Raw genomic sequence first — 16,774 nt, 5'->3', positions numbered from 1 at the left:
ATTCTAGTGCCTGAGGCTGAGGCCATAGAGCCATCCTCAGCACTCAGGCCAACTTTGCTCCAATGGAGCCTTGGCTGCGGGAGGGGAAGAGAGAGACAGAGAGGAAGGAGAGGGGGAGGGGTGGAGAAGCAGATGGGCGCTTCTCCTGTGTGCCCTGGCTGGGAATCAAACCTGGGACTTTCACACGCCAGGCCAATGCTCTACCACTGAGCCAACTGGCCAGGGCTCTTTTCTTTCTTAAGATTTATTTATTGATTTTATGAGAGTAGGAAGTGGACCGAGACATAGGTGTTTCACTCTAGCTATTCTCTGGTTGCTTGTCATATGTGCCTTGCCCAGGCAAGCCCAGGGTTTATAACTAGTGACCTCAGTGTTCTAGGTTAGCATCTAGCCACTGTGGCACCACAGGCTAGGCTGAAATAGGTTTTCTTGGAAAGAAGTGAGTTGCCCCTTATTAGCAGTGTTCAAGTAGAAACAAGATATGTGTGAAAAAATAATTTGTCAAATATGCTTGAATAGAAAAAAAATTGTTTTGTGAGACTCACTGGGGTAAACGACTTCTCAAGTCTCTACAAAACTAAGATGAAATGATTTTGTATGTATCTGTACATCAATATATATCTACAGCTATATATCATACACATAGATAGGTAGATGGATAATTTCTGTCTGTTGATATGTCACTTTGCATTTCTTTTTTTTTTTTGTATTTTTTTTTTTTTTTTGTATTTTTCTGAAGCTGGAAACGGGGAGAGACAGTCAGACAGACTCCCGCATGCGCCCAACCGGGATCCACCCGGCACGCCCACCAGGGGGCGTCGCTCTGCCGTGACCAGAGCCACTCTAGCGCCTGGGGCAGAGGCCAAGGAGCCATCCCCAGCGCCCGGGCCATCTTTGCTCCAATGGAGCCTCAGCTGCGGGAGGGGAAGAGAGAGACAGAGAGGAAGGAGGGGGAGGGGGTGGAGAAGCAAATGGGCGCTTCTCCTATGTGCCCTGGCTGGGAATCGAACCCGGGTCCCCCGCACGCCAGGCCGACGCTCTACCGCTGAGCCAACCGGCCAGGGCGATATGTCACTTTGAAATTAAGCATTTTGGCCCTGGCCACTGGGCTCAGTGGTAGAGTGTTGCCTGGCGTCTGGATGTCTCAGGGTTGATTCCTGGTCAGGGCACACAGGAGAAGCAACCATTGGCTTCTCCACCCCTGCCCCTCTCCCTGCTCCTTCTCCATCTTTCTCTTCTCCTCTTGCAGTCATGACTTGGTTGGAGTAAGTTGGTCCCAGGCGTTGAGGATGGTTCCATGGCCTCACCTCAGGCGCTAAAAGAGCTTGGTTTCTGAGCAACGGAACAACAGCCCCAGATGGCAGAGCATTGTCCTTTTGGGGGTTTCTCCACCTCCCGGCTTCTCACTTAAGAAAAATTTAAAAAAAATGAAGCATTTTGAATGTGAACCCATTGTCTTTCTCATTATAAATGGGACAAGATAAATTCTGTCTTTACTGATCTAAGATTCTATGGTTTTAAAGAATCTTCTTTTTAGTGCTAATTCAGTGTACTTCACACAGTAAGAGTTCAAAGATAAATTTAAGCTTTAAATCTGCAAAAATCTACATTTAAGATAAATTGATCATAGGCTCCATGCAGCTGGTCTCAATTAAATATATCAGTTGACCACATTTAAGAGCTCTAAATATGCATTAATTTTTAAAAATAAAAATGGTTAAAATTAAAAAAAGAAATTTGGGTAGAATGTTTTGTGATGAACGTGTTTCTTATTGGATTTCTGAATGATGATATGGAATTATGGCTGAAATTATTTCCTAGAATACAAAGTACTTTTACTATTAAACTGGAAATATGATTTAATTGCACTTCAAGTATGGAGTTACTGAAAGATTGCTCATAGTACAATAATTTGATTCAAATTCTGATGGCATGACAGCCACCTAAATGAGCCATATTACAAGAATACTTTCAATTTTAAGATTTCATCTCAGTAATAGAAATGGAGATCCCGACAAGTTCCTAGTTGGGCTTGGTGAAGAGCTCCACTCTCAAATAGCAATCTAGCAAACCTTTGATGAGTATCACAGATGGCACTGTGATTCACTCTTTGTGTTTCTGACCAGAAAGAAAATGGATAACAGAGCAAAGATTGCCTTTTTTTTTTTTTTTTGGCTTTCTTTCCTTCTTATTTCTTCCTTCCTTCCTCTCCCCCCTCCTCTTTATTTTCTTTCTTCTTAGAAGGCTAAGTTAGAAAATTACTGTTCAAATTAAGTACCTTATTTGATTTATCAGCATTGTCATGGTTTGTAATACTCTTTTTTATTTTTTAATCTAAAAACTTTCAATTACAGTTGACATTCAATATTGTATTAGTTTCAGGTATAAATAATAGTGGTTAGACATTTATATAACTTATGAAGTGATCCTCTCATAAATCTAGTACCCACCTAATACCATACATAGTTATTATAACATTATTGACTATATTCCCTGTGCTGCACTTTACATCCCTGTGACTGTTCTGTAATTGCCAATCTGTACAATTGCCAATCTTAATCTCTTTACTTTTTTATCTATCCCTCCAAGCCCTCTCCCACCTGGCAACCAGCAGTTTGTTCTCTATACCTGTGAGTTTGTTTTTGTTTGTTCATTAATTTTGTTATTTAGACTTGAAAAGATATACGCATCTCTGCATCTCTATGTCCACTGCAGCATTATTTGCAATAGCTAAGATAAGGAAGCAACCTAAGAGTCTACTGAGAGATGCCTGGATAAAGAAGATGTGGTGTGTATATATGATGGCCATAAAAAGCAAAACCTTAATATCTGTTTTGGATACTCTTAACAATAAAAATTATGACATGAGTCAAGATAGGCCCTCCATTGGCTAGAATATCTCCAGTCACTCCTCACAGGAAGTCAAAAGTTCTCTGGTATCAGGCCTCATTTCTAACAACCGTAATTATGGTTATTTCATGTCTATAAAGTAAGACACATTTCATGTATATCCTGAAGTTTGATTGTTTGGATTCCATGCTCAGAAACATGAAACAAAACAATTAAAAAAATATTACCTCCACTGCTGCTTTTGCTCTTTCAAATTCCTCTTCTAAAGAGTGGTTTCTGGAGAGCAGCGCGCTTCCCCAGCGCTGTTCTTTGGTCAGTCGTGCCTGAAATAAACCAAACACACGGTGTTCTAATATTGGAATCACGTAACACAAAAGTACAAATATTTCTCCTTTTCTCATATTCCCCTAGCATTGGCAGTTGGAGGACTTGCAAACATGACATTGCCCAAACTGTAAAGGTGTCTAAATGTGTGTGAGCGTGCGTACATGATTCTCCTACCAGGGTCTCAGCCCGGTCCATATTAAAACCAATGTCCAGGCCCAACGTCCCAAGATCTTGGTGCCAGGCATTAATATTTTAGTAAGTCTCCCATATTCCAACATGCAGTGGGAATGCAGAACCGACATTAGAAGCTGACGTTCAAGCTTTCAGCTTGTTAGAAGGACCAGCCTCAGGTGAGACTGGGAAGGCTGCAGAGATGAAGGTGGCAGCCTGGGCTTTCCGTTTAAATCAGCCGCAGGCCCGCCTGAAGAGGCTCTTCTCTTTGCCTTCCCTCTCCCGGCTCGCATCTGTCTCATGTCCCATTTCCTTAGGCATCGCTCTCTGTTAAGTAATAATCACTTACATAAAATCGTGTCTGATAATGCCAACTGCTTTGTCACAATTAGCAAGCAACGTGACACACAGCTTAGCTACATGCAAATATTTCCAGAAGACACCTCCCCCCTAAGAGTCTGCTGGAATTTTTTTAACTGTTACTAATTTTCAATTTGACAAACAATAAAAATTTTCTTTTTTTTAATTTTAAAGTTGATTTTATAGAGAAGGGAAGGGAGAGGGAGAAAGAGAGAAATAGCGATTTATTGTTCCACTTATCCGTGCATTCATTGATTTCTGTATGTGCTCTGACCAGGGATTAAATTTGTAACCTTGGGACATTGGAACGATGCCCCAACCAACTGCGCTACCCAGCCAGGGCACAATGAATACATTCTTTTTGAAAAAAAAAAAATTAATTACAGAATAAAAGGGGTGCACTGCTAGACTACTTCCTTTGCAGTTACATATATATTTATGTGCCCATAGATGGAATATCATAAATGTATTTTTTCTGCTTAACTATGAAAGCGTTTCCACAATTAGTGCTTGTAAATCTCCCTCACTCTTCCCAGGGATTTTCTGGTAAGTATGATGTACTATGTTTGTTCAGAACTCTCTTCAAAAGCATTCAGAATATTTCCAAATTTTCTCCATGCAAGTGCTTTTTTGTTTTTCAGTTTTAAAGCCATCACTTCTCCGTTTATTAACGGACCAGATTACAAAATAACCATGGTAGATAACCTTAGTTCATCTTTCTGATAAGCCTGTTGATCTGGCCTTCCCTGTTGCTGGCATCCTCACCTTCTACAAAATGGGTGGTCTTTTTCTTCATTCCACCACGTGGAGAAGATAATTTGAAGGGCCACAGGAAGTTGTTTGCCCCTTTGAAGTGTTTTCCAACGGCATAGATATCCTCCATGCTCATGATGCCATATTTACCAAGAGATCAAGCAATTAATGTGTTATTTGTCAGAGCAATTTGTTTTTTGTTGATTTTGCCATAACCATGGCTGTAGACCAATTCATTTAGTGACTTCAAGTTTGGGTACGCCCATGCAATACACGGTTCCACGATCCTCGGCATGTTAACTGAAGCCTTGTTGAAGTTCAGGCAAGTGCCATTGAAGATCTGGCGCAGGCGCAGAAGCTGCAGTGCTTTGCGGACCTTTGTGCTCACACCACTGATACCTCTGCCCCTGATGACAAATGCCAGTTTGGGTTCCACAGGCACAGAGAAATAGCCAACCTTTCTCGCCATCCTAGCCATTCGAACCTCTGTTCTGTACATCTACCTGTACTCCTTGTGATAGTGCTTAGCTTTTTCATAGATGAGCTTCCTTTTGGCCTTTCGGAGCATCTTTTGGGCAAACTTCTCTCTCAGACGCTTGATCTTCAGCTCTGTCAAATTCCTTCGCTTGTTCTTCAGGGTTTCTGGCGTAACAGGAACCTTCTTCTTATTCTTACTGGCATTAGCATTCTTCTTCTCTCTGGCATTAGCATTCTTCTTCTCTCTGGCATTAGCATTCTTCTTCTCTTTGACATTAGCATTATTCTTTGCTTCTGCACCCTCCATGGTTCCAGAGGGGAAAAGGGGAAAAGAGCAAGTGCTTGTTTTTTTGTTTTTGTTTTTTTAATTAAGTGCTCAGCAACAGCTATTTTAGTGCCTGAGGCAAGTCCATGGAGCCATCCTCAGCACCAGGGCCAACATGCTGGAACCATTCAAGCCATGGCCATGGGAGGGGAGGAGAGGGGGCTGCAGGGGGAGGGATGGAAAAATAGATGGTTGCTTTTCCTGTCTTTGCAGGAACCTGTCATATAAGTATTACCATCGACTCCATGACTCTGAGACACAGAGAATTTAATTGACTTGCTCAAAGTCTCATGGCTAGTAAGTGGGTAGGGTTGGTGCTTGCTTTGGGTTCATGCTCATAACCACTGCACTGAACTGCCCCTCATGAAGAAGGTTTGCTCAACTGGCCATTTTAGAAACATGCAAAATATAGAAAAGCTGTCCCTCGGAGGTTCATACATGATTGAGGGAGTCAACTAAGAACCTCTCAAGAATTATGTGGGCTGCCTGACTGAGTGTCAACCCTGGAACACTGAGGTCTCTGGGTCAAAATCCTGAAGTTATCAGCTTGAGCTCAGGGTTACCAGCTTGAGTGTGGGGTCCTCAGCTTGAGCGTGGGATTGCTGGCTTGAGTGTAGGATCATTGACATGATTCCAAGGTCACTGGCTTGAGCCCAAAGGTCACTGGCTTTAAGCCCAAGGTCACTGGCTTGAGCAAGGGGTCACTGGTTTGGCTTGATTTCCCCTCCCCCCCAGTCAAGTCATGTCTGAGAAGCAATCAATGAACAACTAAAGTGACTTAACTACAACTTAACTTCTCATCTCTCTCCTCCACTTCTATCCCTTTCTGTTTGTCTGTCTCTCAGTCTCAAAAATAAATAAATAAATAAATAAATAAATAAATAAATAAATATCTTTCTCTTAAAAAAAAGAATAGTGTGGGCTGAAAACAATAATGTGGTAATTATTATAAACACTTCTGAGTATATAAACAGCAGTCTTAGACTATATTTTGCTTTAAAGAAGGTGAGGCAGCCCTGGCCGATTGGCTTGGTGGTAGAGCGTCTTCCTGGAGTGCAGAAGTCCTGGGTTCGATTCCCGGCCAGGGCACACAGGAGAAGCACCCATCTGCTTCTCCACCCCTCCCCCTCTCCTTCCTCTCTGTCTCTTTCTTCCCCTCCCGCAGCCAAGGCTCCATTGGAGCAAAGATGGCCCGGGTGCTGGGGATGGCTCCTTGGCCTCTGCCCCAGGCGCTAGAGTGGCTCTGGTCGCGACAGAGCGACGCCCTGGATAGGAGGAGCATCCCCCCCCCCCTGTGGGCGTGCTGGGTGGATCCCGGTCAGGAGCATGTGAGAGTCTGTCTGACTGCCTCCCCGTTTCCAGCTTCAGAAAAATACAAAAAAAATAAAATAAATAAAATTAAAAGAAAAAAATAAATAAAGAAGGCGAGGCTTCTTTATTGAAACATTGTTTCTTCTCCTTGATGTATTTACTGTGTTCCTTGTATCTCTTGCAAATAATAGTTGCTTCAAAAATATTCAATAAATATTTGTTAGAAATATGCTCTCAGGGAACAGTGAATGAATGAATGGATGAGTAAGTGAATGAATGAAAGGCGGTGTCTCTCTCCCCTACTCCCAGAGGGTGACTATGTGCTTTCAGTCAAGGTTTCATGGCCAATCTGGGAGGCTAAGGAGAATTTCAGGAGTTTGAGAGGGGATTTTTTTTGTCCTGTGCCTGGAGTGGCAGAGTTCTATATTAGTAATATCCTGGTTTTGGGGTGGGAAGTGGGTGCAGGAAGCTCTCATAAGGTGCCTAGTCAGAGCAAGGCCTGTGAGCAGCTCAGGGGTGGAGCCTCCGGAGCAACCTGTGGTGAGAAGTGGAAGGGTGATGAGGGTGGAGCCTGCCTATGCACCAGTGCCTTGCTCTGGGATGGGCCAGGTTCAATGACCACCATGAACTAGCATCCTCCCTTCTTCTGTGAGCCCTGTGGAAGTGGCTACTACCTGCTTCTAAACCAGACAATGGAGGCAGGGATCCAAAAATACAAGGGAAATGAACTATCACAGGTTCTGGGGATTAGGTTGTAGACATATCTTTTTGCTGGCTACTATTCAGCGCATATCAGACTCTTGGGTCACAATATTTGATTAACAAATATATAGGTAAAGATAGTTTACAACCATTTTTAAATTTTTTTTTAGTGAGAGAGAGAGAGAGATAGAGGGAGAGAGAAAGAGAGAGAGAGAGAGAAAGAGAGAAAGACAGGCAGGGAGAGAGATGAGAAGCATCAACTCCTAGTTGCATCACTTTAGTTGTTCATTGATTGCTTCTCATATGTGCCTTGACTGAGGAGCTCCAGCTGAGCCAGTGACCCCTTGCTCAAGCCAATGACCTTGGATCAAACCAGAGAACATGGAATCATGTCTATGATCCCATGCTCATGCTGGCGAACCTGCACTCAAGCTAGATGAGCCTGAATTCAAGCTGGCAACCTGGGGGTTTCACACCTCGGGCCTCAGACTCCCAAATTGATGCTCTATTTATTGCGCCACCACTGGTCAGGCTACAACCTTTTAACATTTATAAATTGTTAGGGTGTTATGGCCTGGTTAAAAAATTAACCCCGAAGCTAATACTATATTTTTGTCTCGTAGTATGTTAAACCAGTGGTCCCCAACCTTTTTTGGGCCATGGACCAGTTTAATGTCAGAAAATATTTTCACGGATCGGCCTTTAGGGTGGGACAGATAAATGTATCACGTGACCGAGACAAGTGTCAAGAGTGAGTCTTAGACGGATGTAACAGAGGGAATCTGGTCATTTAAAAAAAAAAAACATTGTTCAGACTTAAATATAAATAAAACGAAAATAATGTAAGTTATTTATTCTTTCTCTGCGGACTGGTACCAAATGGCTCACGGACTGGTACCGGTCCACAGCCCGGGGGTTGGGGACCACTGTGTTAAATAATCTTCTTTCTGTCTTGGCAAACTTATTTTGCCATCTCTTTCCCAACTAGTTATAAAAGTCTTTGTCCTTTAAACCTTTGCTTTTGGAACCAACTCTCTTGTCTTCTTGCTGGTTCCCATACTAATAAAATAAACAAACAAGTCCATTTTAAACTGTGTATACATGGTAAGACATGAACTTTGGGCATTTATATAATAATGGCATGAATGAATCTTCAATGGTAACAGGAGGAGAAAAAGAAAGCACCAAAATTTTGTCACAAGCTACCTCCTTTTATTAGAGGCACTTTTCACCAGTGAAATATGATCTGTCTTTCCTGTGAAATCTGACCTAACAGGACTCCATTACTGTCACCAGCTTCTCCTCATTAATGTTTTATTACCCAAGTGTTTCATGAGTCACAGGATGCAAAGGGCACGATACAGCAGGATGAAAAGAAAACCTCTCTCTCAGGATCCTACACTTACAGTTCGTAGTTTCTTTGCCACTTAGAACAGCAAGTATAAATAGAATCTTACTGTGCAAATGAAAATTTATTTTGCTAGTACAATTGCTATTTAGGTAAATGCTATGTTCCACATTGTTAGAAAGGCTTTAGATTATAACTAAACAAATGTTATCTACCTCACATTTTAAAGCCATATATTATATTTTGCCCAAAGAAGCATGTGATAATATTATAAAATGTAGGTAAATACTGAAAGTAAACAAAGGCAGTTTTCAAGCTGAAATTAGAATGCAACTAAAGATTATAGGCAAACCTGTGATATGGGAAAACATATGTAAGTAATGCTGGTGAACTACAGATACTGCTTAGTCTTTACCTAAAGGAACGGCAAACAAGACTATTGCACCCAGAAGTTTGAGTTGCAGCTGTTGTGGTAGCACAGTTATTCTCAAGCTTTAGTGGGCATCAGGATCACCTGGAGGTCTGGTTCAAATTCAGATTGCTGCTCACTCACCCCAGGGGTTCTGATTCAGTAGGTGGGGTAAAGCCCCAGAACCTGCATTTCTAACAAGTTCCCAAGGGATGCTGACGGGCTGGTGTAGGGACCACACTATGAGAACTTCTGGTCTAGGTATTGACATTAAGTACTTGTTCACAAATGTACTCTGACATAGACATTTCTATTCTTCTTTGTGTGATTTTGAAAAAATGCTCCACAGTTACAGCAAAGCCCTGGAAGTGCCTTGGCCTTAAAAACAGCATTTCAATTGGTTTAAGCTAATTGGATTTTAGGGTATTACACTCTCCAAAGAAGAAAGCATTTAGTTTCTCCAGCTGTTGATTGCTCTGAATGATAAGCACTAGGTTAAAGGAAAGAAGAAAGAAATTAATAACTTCCTTTGAGAAGAATTTTGCTAGGACAATTGTTACATTTTTAAAAGAGTTATGTTATCCTTATTCAAAATTATGATTGTGATCAAAATTATGATTTCAAAATGACTGTATTTGTTGCTGTGGTTGTCCTAGAATAACTCTGTTAGCTAATCTCGATGCCAGTCATTCGTTGCTTTTCATAAAACTGACTTTACGTTATTGCCAAAGATCTTCCACCAAAACACATTGTTTAAAAGCTCAACATCTTTTAAAAAGAAATGGAGGGGGGAAAGGGATCTGCTTAACTGTAGAATATAAAAATATAACAACTAGCATACCTTGGGTTACAATATAGCGCAGTCGTGAAAAGTCTCATCTCTGGAGTCAGACAAACTGGTCATCTTGGACAAATTACTCAATCTCTGTAATCCTCAGTATTCTCATCTGCAAAGTGTGTATTTGCTTATGGACTCCATATAAGAATTGAGTATAATAATTCATGTAAATACACACACAACTGCTCAGTACATAGTAAGTGCTCAATAAACTTGGCTTTTGTTATTATCTTTCTGTTAATACTTCTGAGAGGTGACTTTAGAAATACATAAAAAAAAATCTGTGCCTAGAGCACTTTTGTTCAGTGGTTAATGAAGACTAGTTAGATTCTTACACTAGAAAAGATAATTTAAACACTTGCTTCATTGAGATAGATGCTCATATTGCTTTTTCTTAGTCAGCAGACATTTATCATTGAAGACACACAGAAAGCTCTACCTTAAGTGTAAAGAGCAAACTCTCAGAGCTGGGTGCAAGGAGGGAACAGACGGTCCCCATGTCCATCCAACTATGAAAGTCTATGTTGTAGAAGATCAAGGCAAATCAGTGCTGGTTTCCAAAAAAGATAGACAGTCTATTATCAGGAATAGCTGAAAGGTATTTTTGAAACTAACATCAAAATGATCAAGAATTAAATTTTGTCTTTTTATTTTTTCTACCCTTTAACCATTAGCCACTAGTTACAAATTATTAAATTTGACCAGCATTTATTTTTCTCCTTTTTATTATCATTTTCTCTCTCTCTCTCTCTCTCTCTCTCTCTCTCTCTCTTTTACTACAACAAGTATTTGTTGAGTACCTACTGTGTGCAGATTTCCTATTAAGCTGAAAATGATTTTTGAGCTTTCTTTCTTTCCTTCTTGGCTTCCTGCCTGTCCTTGCCTTTCATCTTTGCTTGCTTCTGTCCTCATTGGTAGCTCACTGTGTGTGTCTAGGAAAGGAAAGGGAATGTGGGTGTGGCTCCTGTACTGTCTTCCAATAAGCAAAACTATATTTATAGTACACTGTCTGTTTCTATTAAACATAAAGGTCTCTAAACTTCTTATTATCAAAACTGTTCTTTCTAAGTTTCTCACTGCCTCGCTATGGCTTTATGAATAGTAGGCATTTAATTACATTTGTTGAATTGAACTGGAAGCCACCAATATTTCTAAGAGTAAGAGTTTGAGAACAAATTTGGCAGGATGTGGCACAAAATTGTCTTTGGCTTCAGATCAGAGGACAATCTTAATTTATCTGAAAAAGTTTCTGGAAAAGAGTGATAAATGTTCTTTAAAATCACAAGGCATATTAACCCTATAAACATAAGTAATCATCAGGCTTGCAATGAGAATGGAAATAGATGGTTTGGGAATTCTCACAGGTGGACGAGCTTGATTTGGCTGATTCCAAGTTGTGTGTGATGAGTGTGAACTAAGTGTTGCTCCTCTCCTCCTTAGCTGTGCCACCTTGAGAAAATTGCTTTGCTTTCAAAGATGCATTACTCATTTGAAAAATGGGGATATTAATTTCCACGATTACTGTAAGCTTTTCAAAGAACAGAATAGAAATATTCTATGAAGTGTGTAATATGACAGCTATTAAGTGCATTTCCTTTTGCACTCCTTTAAAAATTTAGAAAACATATCTGCACTTACATCTTAAAGTTTATATTGTTCTGTTTAGGGACACTGCCAACATGATGGGATTATATGTACATGGAAGGAATCATTTGCTGAGCCAAAGTCAGCAAAATCAGAGTTACAAGATTATGACTAAGTACCAGAGGGCCTGGTTGTGCACACCTCATGAAGCCCAGCTCAGGCGGACAGCGCTTGTGTTGGAGCTCTCCTTCTCGTGTCCAGACTTGAAGAAGAAATGCTTGAACCACCACTCTCTAGCAGAAGTTGGATTCCTTTTCTTTTGCCTCACCACTGTATCAACCCATTTATGGAAAGAGCTAATTTTACATCACTACTTTCTGTGTTTTTCTTCAGTTCTTCAAATGTTTTTTAATTTTTCAGATTGCATGATTTCTTTAAATATTTAACTCCAGGGAATACTAATTATGCAGTTTGATGAAGTATCAAAAATGTTTATTCTTAAATATATAGAGATGATATAATTTGTTATAATCTCTTGCCACCTTGATAGTGTATTCAAAACACTATCTGGAAGAGACTAGACTATGTCTTTCCTCATCATCTTGATAAGAAAATGAGCTAACATAATTCTTACCCTGGCGGGTAGTTCTGTTGGTTAGAGTGTTGTTCCCATACACCAGGCTGTGGGTTTGATCCCCCCATCAGGGCACATACAAGAATCAATCAAGAATGTGTAAAAAAGTGGAACAAACCAATGTTTATTTTTTTCTCTTTCTCTCTAAAAGTCAATAATAAAAAAATTATTCTCATCGTGAACTTTCATTTTCTTTGATTCTGAGATATGATTTTTAAGCAAGGCTTAATGTAGCCCTTACCTGTTGAGTCTACAATAATTTATGTTGGCTTGAGAGAGAAGAAAACATTTTCTTGATTTTCCTGTGAACTATCTGATAGTGGAGCAGTAACAAGTTCTAGTGAGCTAAAATTGTTTACCTGAATAGTTTGCAAGTCAGTTTTAAGTGGAGTTTTTATATTATCTTTATAATTTAATCTATGTAAAGAGATCATATATTTAGGAACAGTATCCTCTAACAGTAAAAATATCCTTTTGCATTTTATTAAAAGTAGATTAAAGTAGATTACTCAGCCTATCTTTTTTCTTCTCCATTTATTTTTTTTGTTTGTTTTGTGTTTTTTTTTTTATTTTTTTACAGGGACAGAGAGAGAGTCAGAGAGAGGGATAGATAGGGACAGACAGACAGAAATGGAAAGAGATGAGAAGCATCAATCATCAGTTTTTCGTTGTGACACCTTAGTTGTTCATTGATTGCTTTCTCATATGTGCCTTGACCGCGGGCCTTCAGCAGACCGAGTAACCCCTTGCTTGAGCCAGCAACCTTGGGTCCAAGCTGGTGAGCTTTTTGCTCAAGCCAGATGAGCCCGCGCTCAAGCTGGGGACCTCGGGGTCTCGAACCTGGGTCCTTCTGCATCCCAGTCTGACGTTCTATCCACTGCGCCACCGCCTGGTCAGGCATGCTTCTCCATTTGAATGACTTAGTATTTCAGATGATAAAATCCCAAACTCATGAAAATTTTCTAATTTAACCATAGGCTGGAATTAAAACTAAAAGATGATAAATTTTCTTAGTTTAGGGAAATCTTGATAAGTAAACAAGCTGTGTTTTTTTTAAATGAATGTATACATTCTTTACAAAAATTGGTACCCCTCTAAAAGTATTCGCTATGATTCAGCTAGACAAAACTGTCACAGTGCATTTTAAATTGTTTTGAAGGACAATTTTGGGAATCTCATACAACTTTTCAAAAGCACATTGTGTTTGCTTAAAGGTACACTGGTGGGTCAGTGGTAGGACAATGTGGTGGATAAAATCAGACAACTAGCAAGAGGAGTAGCAGTCACTGGAATAATGAGTTACATGCATTGTGGGTCTCCACGGCAACCTGGACCCCAGCTGATCTGCCCTCCAGCTTCATGTACAGCAGCCCACCTGTACCAGTCTCTCCCTGCTGCTGAAACAAACGTCCTAGTGCTACATTAAATCGTTCCAAGGATTTCAGCTCATAAAATAGTACCAATTAGTTTAGTCAAGTCTAAATTTCTAATGCATTTATCAAGAAGTGTTTCTCTTAATACGTATTATCAATTAGCTTTTTAAGAAAAGATATATTTAGAATGAACACAGAAGAAGAAAATACAGTTCATGCTATATTTACAATTCATTAAGCTTACCAGGGGTGTTCTGGATGTGAATTGACTTGTTTTCCTACAGAGTTCTAGGTGGAATATGTCCACCCCTCTCTTGTGGAGGGTGAGGTGTATGTGTGTGTGGGGTGCTATTTAGTGGCCCAGGAAGGCTTTCAGGGGACTTTCATTTTGTCTCTTTGTCCTCCTTCTCTCTGCCACTTACTAGTTGTGGATGCATAGACAATTTTCTTAATTTCACTGTGCCTTAGTTTCCCCATCCATAAAATGAGGGTTATGAATGAACTCAGAGCCATTTTTCAGGTTAAATGAGCTATATATTAGAAGGCTTTATTGTAGCATTCAATAATATTTGCTCTTATCATAATTATTTCTTTACTTGACCTCAGACAAGTAATTCTCCTCTTAGACAATATATTTCTCCTCTTAGTTTCAGTTATTTCACTTAGTAAACTCAAGAAAAATTTTCTGACTTACTACACTCTAATCTTATTTTCAACTAAATTTTAGAGTGTGTGAACATAGACACATTTCTTAAGAGAACTTTGTGATTTTATGTCATGGCTGTACCCTCGTAAAGTGTTTGAGTGAATGAAAAGATTGAAACTGACTTGGCCTTCTCGGTAGTCTTAACCGTAGGTGAGAACTAGGTATAGACAAGCTGGTTGCATGGGAGTCGAGAGTCAGTAGTCGGCAGACAGATGGGTTCTCTAGGAAAAGGATTTTGACTTCACTGAGACCCTTTAAAAGATTTTCAAAATGAGACTAATAATAATTCACAGGATTATTTCAGTATTAGCTATAACATGGGAAAAGCACACAGTAAAGTCCCTAATACTTAGTCACCACATTCACAAATGGTAGCTCTTAGTATTACCATTATTACTAATACGATAATTACTTATTCCTCCCATGACATTTATTTTAACATGACAGTTAGGATCTTGATGTGCAAATATCTGTTCCACAGGGCATAGATGTAAATGACCAATCAAGATGTAATTTCTTCTTCTTTGTGTTCTGTACATCAGTGGTACTAATGATGAAGTAGTGCAAATTTTGTATTGCCAAGTCATAGAAGAGTAAATAGTAGAAAAAGAAAAAAGTGCTAAATCCACAGTGACTTCATTAATATATTTTCCAGTCAAATATATATATATTTTAAATATTGAGACAGACACTGAGTGACCAGGCGATGGTGTAGTGGATAGAGCATAGGACTGGGATGTGGAGGACCCAGGTTCAAAACCTTGAGGTCGCCTGCTTAAGCACAGGCTCATCTGGTTTGAGCAAGGCCCACCAGCGTGAGCCTGAGGTCACTGGCTTGAGCAAGGGGTTACTCGGTCTGCTGTAACCCCCCCGGTCAAGACACATATGAGAAAGCAATCAATGAACAACTAAGGTGCCACAACGAAGAATTGATGCTTCTCATCTCTCTCCCTTCCTGTCTGTTTTTCCCTATCTGTCCCTCTCTCTGACTCTCTCTGTAAAAAAAAAAAAAAAAAAAAAAGAAGAAAGCATATGTAATACAAAATATAGCAAACATACTTAGAACTTGCTGTGAAAATTTAAATAAAATATTTAGGCTATAAATTTTCTGTTAGAAAGGTGGGTTCATTGAAGAATGGATTTGTTACCTGCGCTGGAGGCACTAATTCCAACTCTGAAGCTGACTCAGAGTTCAGGGCACTTTTCCCACCACTCAGTTCGGGCTGAGATCTATGCTCTGAAGACCTGTGCGGAGGAACGGGGGACACAATGCACACTGAGAAACAGGTTCAGCTAGAAACCCAGCCAACATACCTCAAGAATTTGCATCCTTGAGAGACACAGTAACAAAGCTTTGATGAAAAAGATAACTTTTATATGTTTTTTATTATAATGACCATCTTTGGAATTTAAGCGACTGTGATGTGTTGGTGTTATTATGTCTGATTTAGAATTCGGTTCAATCATGTGCAAAAAGTAAATAAGTGCAATACCATTCTTGTTACAGAACGTTCTGCTTTGTTAAAGACTATTGTTTTAAAGGAAAGAGAGATTCTCACAAAACGTCTCAGGTGTGATTTAATCTTTATATAGAACATAAAATGTCATAATAAGTAGAATGTGTGAGGGCAATAGGAGACTAAAAATAATGGTCCTTTAGAAAGCTTTAAAAATATGGTAAAATTCTGGTAGCCAATTTTTCTCATGGCCTCAAAGGATTACCCTTAAATAGTGCATTATCTGACAGTGATGATTAAGAAAGTCAGAGAAAACACAATAAATTAAAAATAAGAACATTTTTAAAAAAGGTTAAAATAACCATTAAAAAAAAGAGGTTACCTGGGTAACCAGAAACATTTAACAATCATTCATGCAATATATTAAATGCACCCATATTTTGATCAGCTCAATTACACATTGAGAATATTATTAGCAAATATTGAATACTGAATTAGTAATCCACCAGAATCTTTATTGACTGATTTGACAATTTAGATGAAATAATTTAGTTTTAGAAATCACAATAATTAACATTGCTATGTAAGGGGTTATACATGGCACGCTGACTTCTCTCATTGACTATTTCAGTATGTGAAAGGAGAACCCAGGCACTCGACACAGATATGGCTATTTTCTGATATTGAAAACCTTACCATAAAAGTTCTTTTGATCCAGTTCTAGATGAGCATGATTTTCTCTCTGCCATTGGATGACCCTTGCTACTGCGTTCTCCATGAAACTTAACATCATCCCATTTTTCCAGTTGGGTTTGAATGTCTAGTAAGGAGACAGGAAGGGGGTGAGGGAAACAGGGGTAGAATGTGAGGCACAGAGAGAAGAAGGAAGGTTAAGATTAAGAAGTTATACAAGTGACCTTGACTCAACTGATGTTTTCAAACCCTAGACCAATATTTTAAGGCCACACGAAAATGAAAACATGTGCAGCTAAATAAAAATGGGACCTATTAAAGAAAGTAGATCACTTTTACAGTTAAATAATCAAGTTGTTTTACCTGAGTTTATTTCAAGAGCTATGTGCATTATAACTTCTGTGCATGAGCCCATGGAATCCCATGGGAAGGAGCATATGGAGTATATATCCTGTT

General features: G+C 39.5%; 1 protein-coding gene and 1 pseudogene across 9 annotated transcripts in view; both read right to left on the bottom strand.

Annotated features, from left to right (window-relative positions):
- The window catches only part of PEX5L (peroxisomal biogenesis factor 5 like), a 270,558-nt gene that overhangs the window by 87,110 nt on the left and 166,674 nt on the right, over positions 1-16,774 (bottom strand). For all 9 annotated transcript variants that reach the window (XM_066347076.1, XM_066347077.1, XM_066347079.1 and 6 more), the window contains 3 exons: positions 16,322-16,445; positions 15,317-15,413; positions 3,078-3,173 (listed from right to left, as the gene is read on the bottom strand). In XM_066347076.1, the coding sequence (XP_066203173.1) occupies positions 3,078-3,173; positions 15,317-15,413; positions 16,322-16,445 (317 nt within the window). The remainder of the gene's footprint in view (positions 1-3,077; positions 3,174-15,316; positions 15,414-16,321; positions 16,446-16,774) is intronic.
- Positions 4,415-5,260, bottom strand: LOC136379831 (large ribosomal subunit protein uL30-like; annotated as a pseudogene).

Source organism: Saccopteryx leptura, chromosome 8 (genome assembly GCF_036850995.1).
Source record: "Saccopteryx leptura isolate mSacLep1 chromosome 8, mSacLep1_pri_phased_curated, whole genome shotgun sequence".
Taxonomy (NCBI): domain Eukaryota; kingdom Metazoa; phylum Chordata; class Mammalia; order Chiroptera; family Emballonuridae; genus Saccopteryx; species Saccopteryx leptura.
The sequence above is the reverse complement of the archived record's forward strand: the minus strand, read 5'-3'. Positions and strand labels throughout refer to the sequence as shown.